General features: G+C 34.5%; 2 protein-coding genes across 2 annotated transcripts; both read right to left on the reverse strand.

The window, feature by feature from the left end:
- Positions 1-746: 746 nt before the first annotated feature.
- LOC145045675 (E3 ubiquitin-protein ligase COP1-like) lies at positions 747-4532 on the reverse strand. Its single transcript, XM_078993996.1, has 9 exons — positions 4513-4532; positions 4397-4462; positions 2256-2334; positions 2019-2174; positions 1838-1936; positions 1592-1675; positions 1339-1518; positions 1131-1241; positions 747-1044 (listed from the first exon to the last, which is right to left on the reverse strand). Exons 1-9 carry the CDS (start codon positions 4530-4532, stop codon positions 874-876), a joined length of 966 nt encoding a protein of 321 aa, XP_078850122.1. The 3' UTR covers positions 747-873.
- LOC144997227 (putative receptor-like protein kinase At1g30570) lies at positions 4446-11743 on the reverse strand. The gene is made up of 2 exons (XM_078957081.1): positions 10764-11743; positions 4446-4630 (listed from the first exon to the last, which is right to left on the reverse strand). The coding sequence occupies exons 1-2, from the start codon at positions 11676-11678 to the stop codon at positions 4565-4567; spliced, it is 981 nt and encodes a 326-aa protein (XP_078813207.1). The 5' UTR covers positions 11679-11743; the 3' UTR covers positions 4446-4564.
- Positions 11744-15886: the final 4143 nt, after the last annotated feature.

Genomic DNA, 15886 nt, shown 5'->3' on the forward strand with positions numbered 1-15886 from the left:
TCTTTTCCAACCATCATCAATTTTCGGTCATCTTCTATGGCGAACACAATTCCAAAGAAGAAAGAAAACACCATTTTACATGTTCATTTTACAAACATTGCAAAGTGCATGCTCTCCTTCTTCATCTCTCTCGTGAAAATGGCCCAAGCCCTCCATTTACTACCACCCGCATCCATCGATCCCGGTGCCACTCGCCTTTCCCTAGTCCTCTGTAACTCCTACTACTTTGTTTAAACCACTCTTACCCCCCCCCCCCCCCCCCCCCCCGACACCCACACACACACATTCTTTTCCTATGCCCATTCTTCTTAAATTGTGTGCCACCGGCAGTCACCTTCATTAAAGCTGACTGGAGGTTTGAATCGATTTCTAGGTTTGAATGTGAGTTTGAATCGATTCTGAAGTAGGTTAAAGCTGATTGTAGATTAGTATCTTATTGGTCATGGTGGTCAATGGTTGATATGGGTGGTTGTGGTATAGAATGGCAGTGTTTGTTGTTGGAGGTGGATGGTGGGAATGGGAGGTGGACGGTGGTGGTGAGAATGGATGGTGGTCGTTGAAGAAGACTGACATAACTTAATAGTAAATCGTGTACACAAAAATTGTAGATTGTGTAAAATACCTATAACCTGCAATATGCATGGTCAGGATGATAAATTTTGACAAGTTCGAGTGAATTTAATGATAAATCGTGTAACAGAAAAATGATTAAAAATATATAAAAATAATAATTTGTTAACATACAATGTCTTTTCCCTTCTTACAAACTAAAATTAATAAAGACCATATACTCTCTTACTTAAAAGAAACTTATCAGTATATACAAAATAGAAAAGAAGACAAGTTTGAGCTAGTTAAATCAGCGGTCAAGATCTATGGTGCAAGAACCAAAACTTTAACCAGGCCCCGACTATTAGCAGCCAACATCGTGGGACTATCACTCTTCCAACATACAGCACTAACAAAATCAGACCCTCTGTCTTTATCACTATCCTCTACATTCAGTGTCTCGAATCTATGCCACGTCAGCGGTTTTGACATCGCCTAAAAACAACCCACAAAACTTCCATTACTCTTCATCATTATAATGTAAAACTTCTATCCAAAAGTAAATGCGACATTTTCTTTACCTTATGATAAACATATACTTCATTAGTTTCACTGCCGCAAGCAAGAAAATCACGGTATACAGAAAGCCCCACAAAATTTAAATAATTTGCATGACCTTTCAACTTCTGAACCTGGAAATAATACGATTATATAAAAAAGTTAAAATCAAGGAAACGGAGAATATAAAAAAAAAAAAAAAAAAAAAAAAATGAGTAAAAAGTTGCTCACGGGAATGTTTCTTGTCACGTCCCATAAGCATAAGGTACTGTCGGTTGATGCAGATGCCAACTCGTCATTTGACAGAAACTTTACATGTGACACGGATTTTTGGTGGCCAATAAAGATATTAAGAGGATAGCTTATGTTCCTTATATCATAGTAATAAATATAATGGTCTGCTGATCCCACCTGTGGATTCCAAAAAAATTGTAATAAAAACATGATATTTTTTAAGTTTTTTTATGTATGAAAATAAAATTACCGCAATGTGATTGCTCGACCCTGGATTGTACTTGACAGAACAAATGTTTGCACTCATTTTAATGTTGATCACACTTGATTCTTGCTTTGTGCACCAAATTTTAACCAGTGAAAAAGAGCAACATACTTTAGATTTCATTACAAAATCAAAGAAATCAGAAATAATTTACTATTTTCTGTAAAGAGAAAGTAAATTCCCTAAAATGCAAAGTGACCGAAAGTAGGATGCTATTTTCTGCAATACTACCTTATGGTCATCACCACCAGAAACAAGCATTGACGATTCTAGGTGTGAAAAATCAACACTCCAGGCACGTTTGTTGTGTTCTTTGAACTCCATCACACCCTGGATGTTCCACATGATAAAAACATTATTATATCTTTTTAATACAAGTAATAAAATTTAATTGTAAAATGCATTTAGTTACCTGTCGGGTATTTACATCCCAGATGGTTACTATTCCTTCATAATCACTGCTAGCTATATGGTTCTTTGTATGCTTGTTCCAACTCAAGCAACTAAGTTTTGATCTAGTTGGCATTTCCACTAAAGGGAAACGTAATTCCGAGGGTTCATTAACCATCTGAAAGTAAAGGTAGCATGTGAGAACCATACTGACCAATTATTAATATTGAAGGGAAAGAAAATGTAGAAAAAATCTCACCGTTGAATAGTCAAAAATATTTATACGCCTTGAAACGCCAGCAGTAGCAAATAGTTTGTCATCATGGTTAAACTCAATGCTGTGGTAAAGTACATATATAATGCAAATTTCAGTACGCTTTTCATCCATAATAGCAATGTACTCGAGCTCAGATTGATAATGTACTTGAGTAGCTTGAGCTCAAGCTTAACTCGAGATAAACTATGTTGATTTCGAATATTTTTCGACTCAGTCTCGATTATATTATGAGTTGGCTTGACTTTGTTACACTCCTACTTTATAACCATAGTAGCAATACATTTACATTTATTTATCCAAAATAATAGCCAAGAGGGTCCATTGGTTTTTCATACCTAGGGCGATATAAACTATGTGGATTCCGAGTATTTTTCGAGTCAGTCTCGATAATAAAATGATGCCCTATGTTTCTACCATAAGATAAACCAAACACATAAAAAATAAATAAATAAATAAAAACATATATAGAAAAAGTGCAATAAACTTTACGATTAAAGAAAAATTATATTAATACAAATAAAAACTTACGAAAAGTTCTAAAAGGATTTTGCATTTGTGATTCCGATTAATAGCACTATACCTAATTAAACTTGTAATATGTACTTTATTTTTTACCCATAATGTAAAAAACATATTGTTATTATTAGTTTTAAATAGGGATAATAACTTAAAAAGGTAATATATTTTTCGATTTGTATATATTTGGTCGCTGAGTTTTTTTTTCATCTACATTTACCCCTTCAACTTGTTAAACTATACACATCCAGTCCTTAGGACCGGTTACTCCAGGTTAGCTGGGAAAAATAACTTATTAGAATCATATATTTCTCATTTTGTATACATTTAGTCCTTAATATTTTTGTACACATTTAGTCCTTAATATATATTTTTTTTCAAAATATGTCATTTTTTTGTTCTTGTGCCAATTCAGTAGTTATGAATGATTTATTTAGGGATTTTCTCACGACATCTAGCATGAGACTATCATTGATGCCAGGGACGGATCTCTTTGGGTGCCCATAGTGGCATCGAAAACCCCTGCTTTTTCTGTACGCAGTGTAAATTTTTCGATATTTTTCAATTTTTTTTCTACTTACCGGCAACACCTACTACCAAATCTTGCGTCCGTCCCTGATTGATGAGATGTTTGGGGCTATTGATGCTTATGTTCATCGCGGCCTCTACTACTTGGTTGCATATGTCTTGTGGTTTGGCTTAGGTTTTGTATTTCAAACGTCGTAACTTCTTCATACAATTTCTGATTTTAACGATCTTTATAACTACGTGTTCATTTTTTAAGTCTGCTATAACTTTCGTTAAGATTACTCCCGTTAAAATATAATATGTTTTTACTTACGATTTTATAAAAAAAACATCCATACATGCATTCATTAAAATGTATGGATATAAAGATCGTAATTAAAAAATATATTACTTTTTAACGAGGGTAATCTAAACGAAAGTTCTAGTAGACTAAAATACAAACGCATAGATATAAAGATTGTTAAAATCCGAAATTGTATGAAAACATTATGACGTTCGAAACACATGACCTAAGCAACCAAGTAGTCGAGATCGCGATGGACATAAGCATCAAAAGCCTAAAACACCTCGTTAATGATTGTTCAATGTAAGATGTTGAGAGAAAAACTTAAAGAAAACATTCATAAGTATTGAATGAGTACAAAAACGAAAATAAATTATTTTGCAATAAAAAAAAAATTAAGGAATATATGTGTACAAAAATATTAAGGACTAAATGTGTACAAAATGAGAAATATATTACCTATTAAGACATTTTTATCGGTTAACCTGAAATAACCGGTCATAAGGACTGAATGTGTACAGTTTAACAAGTTGAAAGAATAAATGTGAACAAAAAATAAACTCAGTGACCAAATGTGTAAAAATCGTAGAATATATTACCCTTTTAAGTCATTATGCCTTTTAAATATAGCTAGCTACCATCCTATTCGTATAAAAAACTACAAGTACATCCCTAATATGGATAAAAGGTTAGGTACATTTTGTCGATAATTGGTGTAGAGAGTAAAGTATGTTTTTATTTCCCCACCATTTGCCCATTTTCATTTATTATAAATGCCATAGAACTGAGATCTTACCTTGTTACAATGTCGGATGAATGAAAATTCTCACCATTTGTAAGTGTTGCAATCACCTTTAATCGACTATATGAAAATAAAATAACCTAAATTAGCAATACTTCCAGAGCTGCAACACAAAGATGGAAATGATCATAAATACCGGTATCTTGTAAATGTAGAAACGGACTAATAATCAGACTGGCTTGAACTATAACCTTCCCTTTGCATGATCTCAACCTTTTTATCATGATTCTGTAAGAGATTTGGCATCAATCTCAAATATAGCAAAAACCTTCAACAACTTAATATTGCATGGAAACCTACTACATCAATGAATAAAAAACATATTTTATTTTTCCTAGGGTTCTTTAATACATATTTTATTAACAAAAAATTCAATATTAAAGAGATACATACACACTTATATATGAATCACTGATTGCAATCCTTCAACATAACCATCACAACATTCATGTTGGCAGCTGTTATATGGTTACCTAATTTGGCTGTTATATAATCAACTTCGATTAACTGACTTAACCGCTATATATCCAACATATGCTGATATTATAGATTACCCTTCAACTAGGTTCGCTACACTTCAAAAAGGTTCGCTACTCTTTCACAAGTATTTTTGATGGTCATGGAACTTAAAATGAGCCAATAGGAAATGATTGTTAATTTGTGGAGACTAATTCACCTTTGACCCTCTAGTGGCGAGGCAGACCAGGTATGTGGTCCTGCCCTTGAAAGATGAGATTACAAGTTTCTTTAGGGAAAAGCATCCAAAAACGAAGAATCAAGTTAAGTATGATGAAATCTTAGATGAACAGATTGTAAAATCAATCAGTACTCCTAATAGATATGAATGTTCAAGAATTAGTGGAAGTTAAGATGAAACAAGAAGTGGTCGTTGAAGTTACACATGAGTAGGAAACCCCACCTCATAATGTCTACAGATCCACTACAGAAATAAGAGACCCACTCAGATATGCTCTTTCAACAAACTACTTGTTAACGACACAGAATGGTGAGCCTTAATATTTATCCAGAGACCTTGAAATGAAAGACTCAGAAGAAGGATATGGAAGAAGATTTGACCTCGCTTGACAAGAACCATACTTGGTCCTAGGTCAACTTACCTGAAGGAAAGAAAGCACTTCAAAACAAGTGGGTGTTTCGGGCCACAGATAAGATAAAATATGGTAGGAGGTACAAGGCTACGTTGGTTGTTAAAGGGTTCCAACATAAAATAGGGGTTGACTACGATGAGATCTTCTCTCTAATTGTCAAGATGACTACTCTCAAATTGGTCTTATGTATAGTTGTTATAGAAGATCTTCATCTAGAGTACATAGATGTGAAAATAGATTTTCAAAAGGGTGACCTAGAAGAAGACACCTACATGATACAACCAGAGGATTTTCTCACAATCAGAAAAGAAAACCCGGTGTGCAAGATGAAGAAATTTTTTTATTGGTTGAAGCAATATCCAAGGTAGCATAATTGAAATTTGATAGTTTCATACAGAAGAGTAGGTGAAGGAGATATGATAACGATACTGTTGTTACCAAAAAAAAGGTTGACTCCTTTCACATCATTATTTTAATATATGTTCATGACATGTTGATTGTTGGATTAGACATGCACACGAGATCAACAAGTTGAATAAATAGTTGTCATGAGAGTTCGAGATAAAGAACAAGGTTTTGCTAAGTAGAATGGGCATAAGCCTATCTAAAGATAGAGTTGTTGATACTTCGAAGAGTTCCCAAACAAAGTACATCACGAAAGTTTAGAGAACTTCAACATAGCTGATGCTAAACCAAGAAGTACACCATTAGAAAGTTAGTTGAGACTCTTAAATAAATATTCCCCGAAGAAGGAAGAAGAAAAAAAAGAGATGGATAAAGTTCCATACACCTCAATAGTTGTTAGCTAAAAATGTGTTAAGGTGTGCATTAGATCATATATTGCTTATTTAGTGGAATATATGAGTCATTTTTGTCCAATCCGGGGAGTAAACATCAGGAAGGATTCAAGTGGTTGTTATGTTACCTAAAAAGTACTTTTGAGGTTGCCTTATGTTTAAGGAGAAAAGTGGTAGTCTTGGAAGGATTTGTTGATGTTGATTTGGGGGGATTGTATGAATTAAGGAAAGAGTATAACCAATTATGTATTCATGATCAGAGGAACAACATTCAAATCATAATGTTCTAATAAGAAAAATAATGAAAGCAGAGTGATATATTTGGATAGATTTTTAAAAGTACTATACCTTAAGAAAAAGGCCAAACACATAATGCTAAGAAGGAAAAATGCAAATTGTTATTTCTTGCATATTTTTAAATAAAATGTTTTATCCGTTGTTGGAAAAATATAGAAAACATGATTATGATTTTTACGCTACTTTTCTTAGAATAAGAATAAACATGCTCTATAATATGCTTCCAAATTACACAACTATCATAGGCAAGAATTGAACCACTCAAACATTTGGGTTGAGGGACATCATGCCCTTTGGTTTATTTATGTTATGATAACAACAAAACAAATTAAGCACTTCAGAAAAACGTCAAACAAACTTCGGTGAAACTTGCGGAATAAAACATTTGAAAAAGTTAAATCAAAACTGAACACAATATTTAATGTAGTTCGATCAAACTTACATTCCTCCACAAGTGAGAGAGAGAGATAGAGGGGGAGAGAGAGAGAGAGAGAGAGAGAGAGAGAGAGAGAGAGAGGATTTTATTAAACTTTCAGGAACTATTACAAACACTCATTATTGTATCTCACTTTTACTCTCACCGGAAAAAACTAGCAACTAACAGTGACGGGGATATGAACCTAATCAATCATGACTCCTAGCAGTATCATATGATCAATAGGAAAGACCCTAACAGTCTAGCATACCAAGACACCAAGTGTCTTATACTACACAAGCATAATAAGGAGGTAACCTAGTCAACGAGCATACTTGTACTCTAACAGTACCACTATCCTACCATGCAAAGCATATATAATAGGATACATGGCATAGTGAGAAACTCACCTGAACTAAAGAAACGGAAAAGCACAACAACACTCTCAAGCCTTGCATTGCTCAAACCCGTGAGCCAACTTCAATAAAAGAGACAGATCCTCAATTAACAACCCAAATCCTCTAAGTTTGACCCTAAGTCAAACTAGTCAAAATTCAACGGTCAAAGGTCAACAAAAGTCAATGGTCAACAAGTCTATGACTCCCACATCATTGCAAACTCTTAGCCACATTGTGGAAAGCTAAGGACGAAACAATCGAGCATCTGAGAAGCTCCACGTCATGGCAAGCTCTTAGCCATGTCGTGGTTTCTAGCAGAATGCCAAAATCTTCATTAAGTGCTTAATCCTTATAGATCTAAGACCATAACTTCAGATCTACTTCTTTTCAATGAATTAATGGATAAAGTTTCCAACTTTCTGCATTAGGACTCCATTCTAAGGCTAGATCTTCAATCCTAAGTCCATTGAGTCCTTAATGGGGCAAAACTTGTACATGGACACAAGGTGAGTCCAACATGACTCTTTTTTCCCATTCAGAACATATTGTGCATAGAGGAGCCATACCAACCTCTGGAGTTCCTCAAACTCCAAGAGCATCCATGAAAAGGACCAAAGCACCCAAATATGGCCTCAAACTTGAATCTATAAGGATAAGTATCAAGGTATGAGCTTTATACCTTCAACAACTTAGAAATCTAAAGAGGATGTTGGATCCAAACTTGTTCCTTGGCCCCTTGCACCAAGATGAACATCTCCTTTCCCCAAAGTTTACTAAAATCCAGATAATAAGCTCTAAATCAAGAAATCAATCCCTCAATCAAGCATGGAGGCTAGGATTTTTTTTGGAGGGTTGGAGGTTGAAGAGGATGCCCTAAACCTTGAGTTTAAGTGCTTAATAGAGTTGGAATTTGGTGGCCTGAACGAAAACAAAAGCCTGGAATGAAATGAAGAAACCCTGAATGGCAATTTCGAAGGGATAATGTTTAGAGTATGTTGAAGGCCGTTAGGCCGGAAGCCATACATGACAAACATTTATTCCATGGGGTGTTGAGGGGTGGGCACACAGTATGGGCCTATTTAGTTATTCCAAATTTACTTGTATATGGGTTCAGAGGCCATGTGGTTGCTACGATTTACGGTTATAAGTAGTCGTAATTATGGATTCCAATAACAACTTTTGACACAATCGAGTAATAAAAGAATTCTTTGGTTCCTGTCATGGATGTACGTCACAAATAAACCAAACCATGTTAAATCTTTGTTTCATTCTATCGTTTTCTTTTGCTTTCTTGCATAACACGTACCCCTGAAGGTAATACATTTATATCATGAAATGATGAAGAAAGGTGTTACTAAGTTAGGTGATAAGCAGGTAAATTTATACATATTGCCCATTCATGTTTACCTCATTACCTACTTTAAAACACGTTGTTTATGCTTCTATGGTGAGAACAAATGTGTTGTTGTATACAGGCAAATGACCGAATTCACCAAACCTCCGGTGCCCATGCTCATTTTGGGCTTACCGGTTTGCCGTTGCGGAAGGATAAAACATTTTCCTCTTTATTGACAACGATTTTCATTTTACCTAGGAATCATTAATTTCCATATTTCATGGTTATATCATTACTTTACAACTCTTGTTTCTTGATGAAAGTGAATTGACCAATGTTTGATTGTATACCCAGTAATTCTAAAGTGTGTGCTTAACTTGGATGTATTGTCTGCAGCTTCTCTTGTAGTTGTGTTTCCAAACGGTCTTCTTTGCAACTTTTAGTTAAGAGCATCAAGAAACGCACTAAAAGCTTAAAAATTCATATTTCATCCAAACTGATGAGGCAAAATTAGCCATTGCTTTAATGTTGTTCTATATGCAGAATAATCAAGCAGTCATTCTTCCGGTTCCTTAATTCAGGTTATTAAGCTTTCTATAACAAGGCAAATGGAAGCGATGTGTATAGCACAGGCCTGATCATAAAGCTGGCGAATTCAACTGCTTTCTAAATGTCATTATAGTGTTCATGAAAATCGCAGCAAGTTTAGAATCCTTTTAAAAGACCAATGATGACGGGCTATTGCCAATTAACCAGTCTATTTGTTAAACGTGACAATCATACATGAGTGTAGGATGTAATATTTAATAAAAGTAAGTATTAATTTGTTAAAAGCACACTTATAACCATAGAAATAGAAACCCGTGTACACTAAGTTTCTACTAAAACCAGCCTTTTTTCACTCTCTGTTTTGTATTCATCCACCAAGAAATAAGAAATTCGAGTATGGCCCTTCTTATTATATCTTCTTACCATTTATTCCTAATTAATTGTTAATGCTTCCGCTACCGCACAACAAACTGATATTAGATTACTTGTGTTAATGTAACATCACAACTAGAAATAATTAAACTGTATCATAACTTCATAATATCTTAGTAACTAATATAAATTGCAAAACCAAATAAAATAAAATAAAATAAAATAACACATGACATACTGTTTAAAGAAATCTTCGATGAAGTCTCAACGTTTTAGCACAGTTATGTTTTAGTTCCAAATTAACTTTTTTTACAAAAAAAGTCCTAAAAACCACTAAAAGATTGCATTTTGACCATTTTTTACAGGGGTTAGAACAAGTAATAAATTAATTTGGAACTATTTCGTAAACTAGCCCAAAATATTATGATTTTTCTAAAAACAAACTTTAGAAAAAACGTCATTTTTGGTACCTATGTTTTTTTCAGATCTAAAGTTTAATCCTAAGTATCAAAAATTTCATAGATGGTCTACGTGCTTTCAAAACTTTTGATGTTTGGTCTTTTTTTTGCTAACTCCGTTAGTTTTTTTGCCGTTAATTATTATTTGATTATAGTATTCAGAGGGCATTTCTGTCATTTTACAACCACAGGACAATTTATGATGTTTTGTCTTTTATATATATATATATATATATATATATATATATATATATATATATATATATATATATATATAATGAAGTTAGCGTAGTAGTCTAATTTTATTAGTTCTAGGGGTATTTTAGGAAACAATATTTTTATGCAGTTTTTGTGTTAGAGTAGTAGTCTAATTTTATTAGTATAAATAAAGTTAATGTTTAGGATGATTAAGTTAATTTTTTCCAGCAATAAAGTTCACAAGTAATTCATCGTTCTTGTTTTTTTCTTATTCTTTGTTTAGTTCATACATCGAGCACCAAGATAATATCAGGTGGTATTCTACACTTCGTATCAGAGTCTAGGTAATATCAGGTGGTACCATAATTGATGATATATATAATAATCCAACCCAAATTGAACACATGAGCATAAAGGAAAAGCATAACTTACTTGATATTCGAGTGCACTTTCAAGTATTCTAAGGACATCGGCCATCAACGGGCGTTCTTCCAAGTCTCTCTTCAAACACATATACGCTATTGTGATAAAAGCATCTAATGATCTGGGATTCATTCCGTCTTTTATGTTACTATATATAAGATCACTCATCTTGTTTTGAGGGTAGTAGTGTCGCACCAATCCTGTTAGCGACTGATGAATACCATTTTTGTTACTTATACACAACCTCCCACACAACACTTCAAACAACACTACCCCGAAAGAATAAACATCTGATTCCTTTGTTAATAAACCTGTTTCAATATATAGTGGATCACAATAACCAAGAGTGCCTACGACGTTGGTAACAAGAAAGGTGTGTTGTTGATTGGCAGGAGCAAATTTGGACAGACCGAGATCTAAGATCTTGGCATTCCAGTTCTCATCCAGTAGGATGTTCGAACTCTTAATATCACGATGTAACACTCTTTGTTGAGTCCCACCAGGATTATGAAGGTATGCTAGTCCACGAGCTGCCCCAATGCAAATCTGAAGTCTTTGATTCCAAGTTAGATCATCTCTATTGAGATATGAGTCAAGACTTCTCCTAGATGCGTACTCATATACAAGGATCTTTTCGTTACTCTCGTCGCAAAACCCTAATAGAGAAACAATATTTTCATGCTTGTAAATAGAAAGCATAATAATTTCCTTCCAAAACTCAGGGTTTCCTTGTCCAAATTTTGGATCTAATCGCTTTAAAGCAACAACTATCTTCTGTCCTTTGGAATGAACAAGCTCTCCCTTGTATACTTTGCCAAACCCACCTCTACCGATGCAATTTTCATCCGCAAAGTTGTCGGTTGCTAATTTTATGGCTCCTAGTTGTATCTTCAGGTTTTCAAACTTAGTTATGAGATGCATCATTTTGATGGTAGAAATTAATATATCTGAAAACAAAGTTGAGAGCTTCAGGGAATAGGTTGACAGCTTCAAGGAAAAGCGTGATGATAGAAATAAAATGGATAAAACTTTATCTTTCTCTTTATATCACCAAAAAGACAACCGCAGTTCCGAATAATTTGTTTTTTATTCATTTTGATTATTCAAAAGTATTATTATTTCCATCATTAAAATTAATTATTTTAATTAATGGCTCAATAATTATATTAGGTTAGGTGTAATGGCGATAGGTGGGTATATAGTAATGAAATAGTTTACCACTTAGCTTGTTTGGAACTTATCGGTTAATGCTCGCTTTTATAAAAGAACCCTTTAATTGATGAGATAACAAATGTTTTTTTTTTTTTTGGTAGAAGTTGGCTATTTGAGATAATTACGTTTTGGAGTAAGTTACGCCAATATTTTCAACTACAAAACAACCTTCACACAAATCAGTGGGTAATGGGCTTTACATCCACGCATTTACTTCCGACGGATTACCCACAAACAATTTTTCCACTGATGTTAGTGACGATTTCGTGGATAATATAACATATTATTTCATATCTATGTATCTATACCTATATCTATATCCATATCTATATCTATCTACATTATTAAAAAAGTGGTGCAATAGTTACAGCACAATCTGTAGCTATAAGCGGATAGCTACGGAATTGCTACGGAAAATTGGCTGTAGCATAATGGCCCGTGGCTAAATTATAGCTACGGATTAGCTACAGAATAACTACGGGATAGCTATGCAAATTTTCGTAGCTACTATAGTTACGGAATAGCTACGGAAATAAATAGTTACGGATTTCCTACGGAATAGCTACGGAACTAGATAGCTACGGAATAGCTACGGAACTAAATAGTTACGGATTTCCTACGGAATAGCTACGGAACTAGATAGCTACGGAATAGCTACGGAACTAAATAGCTACGGAATAGCTACGGATCCAAATAACTACGGAACTAAATAGCTATGGATCAAAATAGTTACGGAATAGCTACGGAAATCCGTAGCTATTCCGTAGCTAACTTCATTTTATTTTAAAAAAATTTAATTTAAGATTTTCCAATTTTTTGTCAAATACCACATTCAATTCACATTTGTCCCAAATACCATATAAAATACACCAAAAAACGTCCCTAATACCAAGTTTGACACATTTCATTCAATTATCCAAAATATCTTACAAAAGTAAGCACTACTTTACAAAACAAACAATATCAAATGTTTAGAAATTCGATTGTTCCAAAATACTTATCAATTGTCCTCAGGTGGATTATCAGGGGGATTACGGGGTTGATTTCCAGACATATTCATCATCCTCATAACCATTTCCATTTGTTCTTTCATTTGTTGTTGTTGTTGTTCCATGGTAGAAAGTTGTGCACGCAACCTATCAACCTAAAAAAAAATGGCAACACAATGCAATAGTTAAACAATATTAGCAATGTACTTTAGTTTATTATAACAATGCATTTTTGTTTATAATACTTATAGCGATATACTTAACTTTTAACAATAATAACAACGCACTTATATTTATTATCAATTTAATCAATATTATCAACAAACTACCTAACTTTTAACAATAATAGCAACATACTTTTGTTTATTATCAACTTAATCAATATTATCAACATACTAATTAACGTTTAAACCATAACAACATACCTCTTGTTGTGTACTATCCGATTGTGTGGATTGGGAAGACGATGTCCCAGAAATCACAAAATGTATATCTGATGCTCCTATGCCATAGATATCACCCTTCTTCTTTCCTTTTCTCCTAAGTTGGGTTTCCTCCCATACCTCCGCATCATCTTTATGGTTTGAAGAGTCTTCTCCGTATTTTTTGACCATCTCATGTAGATAAACCTCCTACAAATTACCAAAACAGTATCATTATCATGTACAAAAATACTAAGACAATCAATATACATAAATGATAAAAGATAAGTTGCTTGTGCTTCTTTGGCAATTTGTGAGCAATATTCGAGATTTTCATGATCCCCCGCAAATTATCTTTTTTTCGCTTCAGCTGTGCCATGCGTCTTCATGAAAACATCAAATTGTGTAGGCGGTTTACCCATCATCTTTTTTTACATAAAATAAAAAGTATACTTGATGCAGTTAGTGTTAAAAAAATAAGATAATAAAATTTATAATTATGATACTTACTAAGTTGTTACGGTGCTCGTCAAATCCTATACTACCCGCGGTGTGCCTAGCTGTCGACCCATTAGCATCTGCGACTTTGCGGTTCTGCTGAGCAATTTTTGAATTCTTTCTCCACTTATCTGTCGACCAATGCTGTGAAAAGAAAAAAAAAATATAAGTATAGTAATACAATAGGAAATTAAAAAACAACAAAATAGATAATAAAGTATCATATCCATTACATCACACAAACGTGGCCACACATTCTCCGGTACGCACACGGGGCGATAGTTATGCATCCCTTCGTAGTAGGTACAATGACATGGGGGACGGGTTTCCCATCATTTCGTGTCATGTCCCCAGATTTAATCCTGATATGCTTCATCCGATCCCTGTATCTATCCTTGAGGACACACTTGAAGGCATCAAATATGTTACTATTTTCTAGTGAATTCCACCTGCACATGGTCAGTAAAAAATAAAAAGTAAATTTAAAAATACAAAGTAAAAACAAATGAGTATAAGATACAATAATTTATATTTAATATATTGCCTTGAAATGCGAAAACATCTGCAAAAGAGTCTCATAGGGAATATCACTAAACCGGGGCCACGGATGATCCATATTCTCCCAATAGAGACTAATACACGTGTTGTGGATTTTCCTAAACCCAAACCTACATTGAAAAGAACTATATAAGTAGAATTTTAGCATCAAAAATTAAAGTTTTAAAATATGAAAACACTAACTTTTTCCCTTTTCATCTGATGAGGGCAACGAAGACTCCTGAAAATCACTCGCATTCGAGTCGTGACCGCCTGTAACACCTCTAGAGGTGGAGCCATGCGGCGTCGGTGGCGTGTTTGGTGGCTGTGGCGTGTGCAGGGTCTGTGGTGACCGAAAGGTTGTCTGTGCATCTGCACCCTCAAAATAGTACTCCTCAAATCCATCACGACCACCCGGCCTCAAAACCGTTTGTGGGGTCGGCAACTCAACACCTGTATTTGGAAACTCGGGCGTATAACCCATTTGTGGGGATTGGGGCCTATAAAACGTCTGTTAGAGGTGGGTCCTATAATCTGTCTGTATGAGTTGGGACATATGACCCAACCCTCAAGCCTGATGGCGAAGAATCCCTGCCAAGTATGCTAAAGGATCAGCCATCTCGGTTTGTTCATTGATGGCACGCTGACTGTTGGAGCCTGCGACTTCTATCACTATCGGCATATCGATCGGCATGAGTGATGTCCTAAAACGTGGCTTGTCGGTAGAATTAGGGGATAACCCTCCCCCCCTCCTATTCCCCGCACTGCTAGAAGAAGTGTTGGTATTGTGGCTTTTATCCTTGCGTCCATTACCTGACATGCTGCATTTAATAGAACAAGAATGGTTAGATATATAATATAAGATTGATAAGTCATGACAAAAGAAATGTTTAAAACAATGGGATATCCAAATCAAAATCATTAACAAAACAACATTTAAACAATACAATAGTCTTCAAAATGACAATGCTCCTAACATCAACAAAAGATAATGCTCCTAACAAAAGACAATGCTCCTAACATTCGTACCCATCATCTTCATCTTCAAATTCTTCTTCTGAATAATAAAACTCGCTTTCATCACCTCCGTCTTCAAAATCTTCCACTTCTTTGTCTTCCCCCTCAATTATCTCACTCTCTTCATCAGACGTTTGCTCATATGTATTTATAGTTGAGGCTAGGCACAGTGGTTCCACACGAGTTACAGTAAGGGGTGACTCAAACCGTTCTTCAACCTGAAATACTTCATTTGCTTCCATTTCAGCTTCGGTGACTTCAAATACCCCTCTTGGTCTTGTTTTGATAACCGCCCACTTATCTTTCGTCTCATTTGTCATTGAAGGGTATGGTGTATAAAACACTTGTTCAGCTTGTGATGCCAAACAAAAAGGATCGTCAGTTTGAAGTCGAGATTTGGTTTTGACATCAACCAACTTGTTTTTATTGACTATTACACCGTCTTTGTTATCAAACC

Source organism: Lactuca saligna, chromosome 5, assembly GCF_052625555.1.
Source record: "Lactuca saligna cultivar CGN05327 chromosome 5, ASM5262555v1, whole genome shotgun sequence".
In the NCBI taxonomy this organism is placed as follows: domain Eukaryota; kingdom Viridiplantae; phylum Streptophyta; class Magnoliopsida; order Asterales; family Asteraceae; genus Lactuca; species Lactuca saligna.

What these genes read in the sequence shown, in the direction of transcription:
- LOC145045675 (XM_078993996.1), bottom strand. Translation starts at nt 4,532, where the DNA reads ATGATCATTTCCATCTTTGT. An exon ending in ATGATCATTTCCATCTTTGT is followed by an intron (nt 4,463 to 4,512) that starts GTTGCAGCTCTG and finishes ATTTTCATATAG; the next exon opens with TCGATTAAAGGTGATTGCAA. An exon ending in AAGTATATGTTTATCATAAG is followed by an intron (nt 1,045 to 1,130) that starts GTAAAGAAAATG and finishes GGTTGTTTTTAG; the next exon opens with GCGATGTCAAAACCGCTGAC.
- LOC144997227 (XM_078957081.1), bottom strand. Translation starts at nt 11,678, where the DNA reads ATGATGCATCTCATAACTAAGTTTGAAAACCTGAAGATACAACTAGGA. An exon ending in AAAGTGCACTCGAATATCAA is followed by an intron (nt 4,631 to 10,763) that starts GTAAGTTATGCT and finishes AATCTCTTACAG; the next exon opens with AATCATGATAAAAAGGTTGA.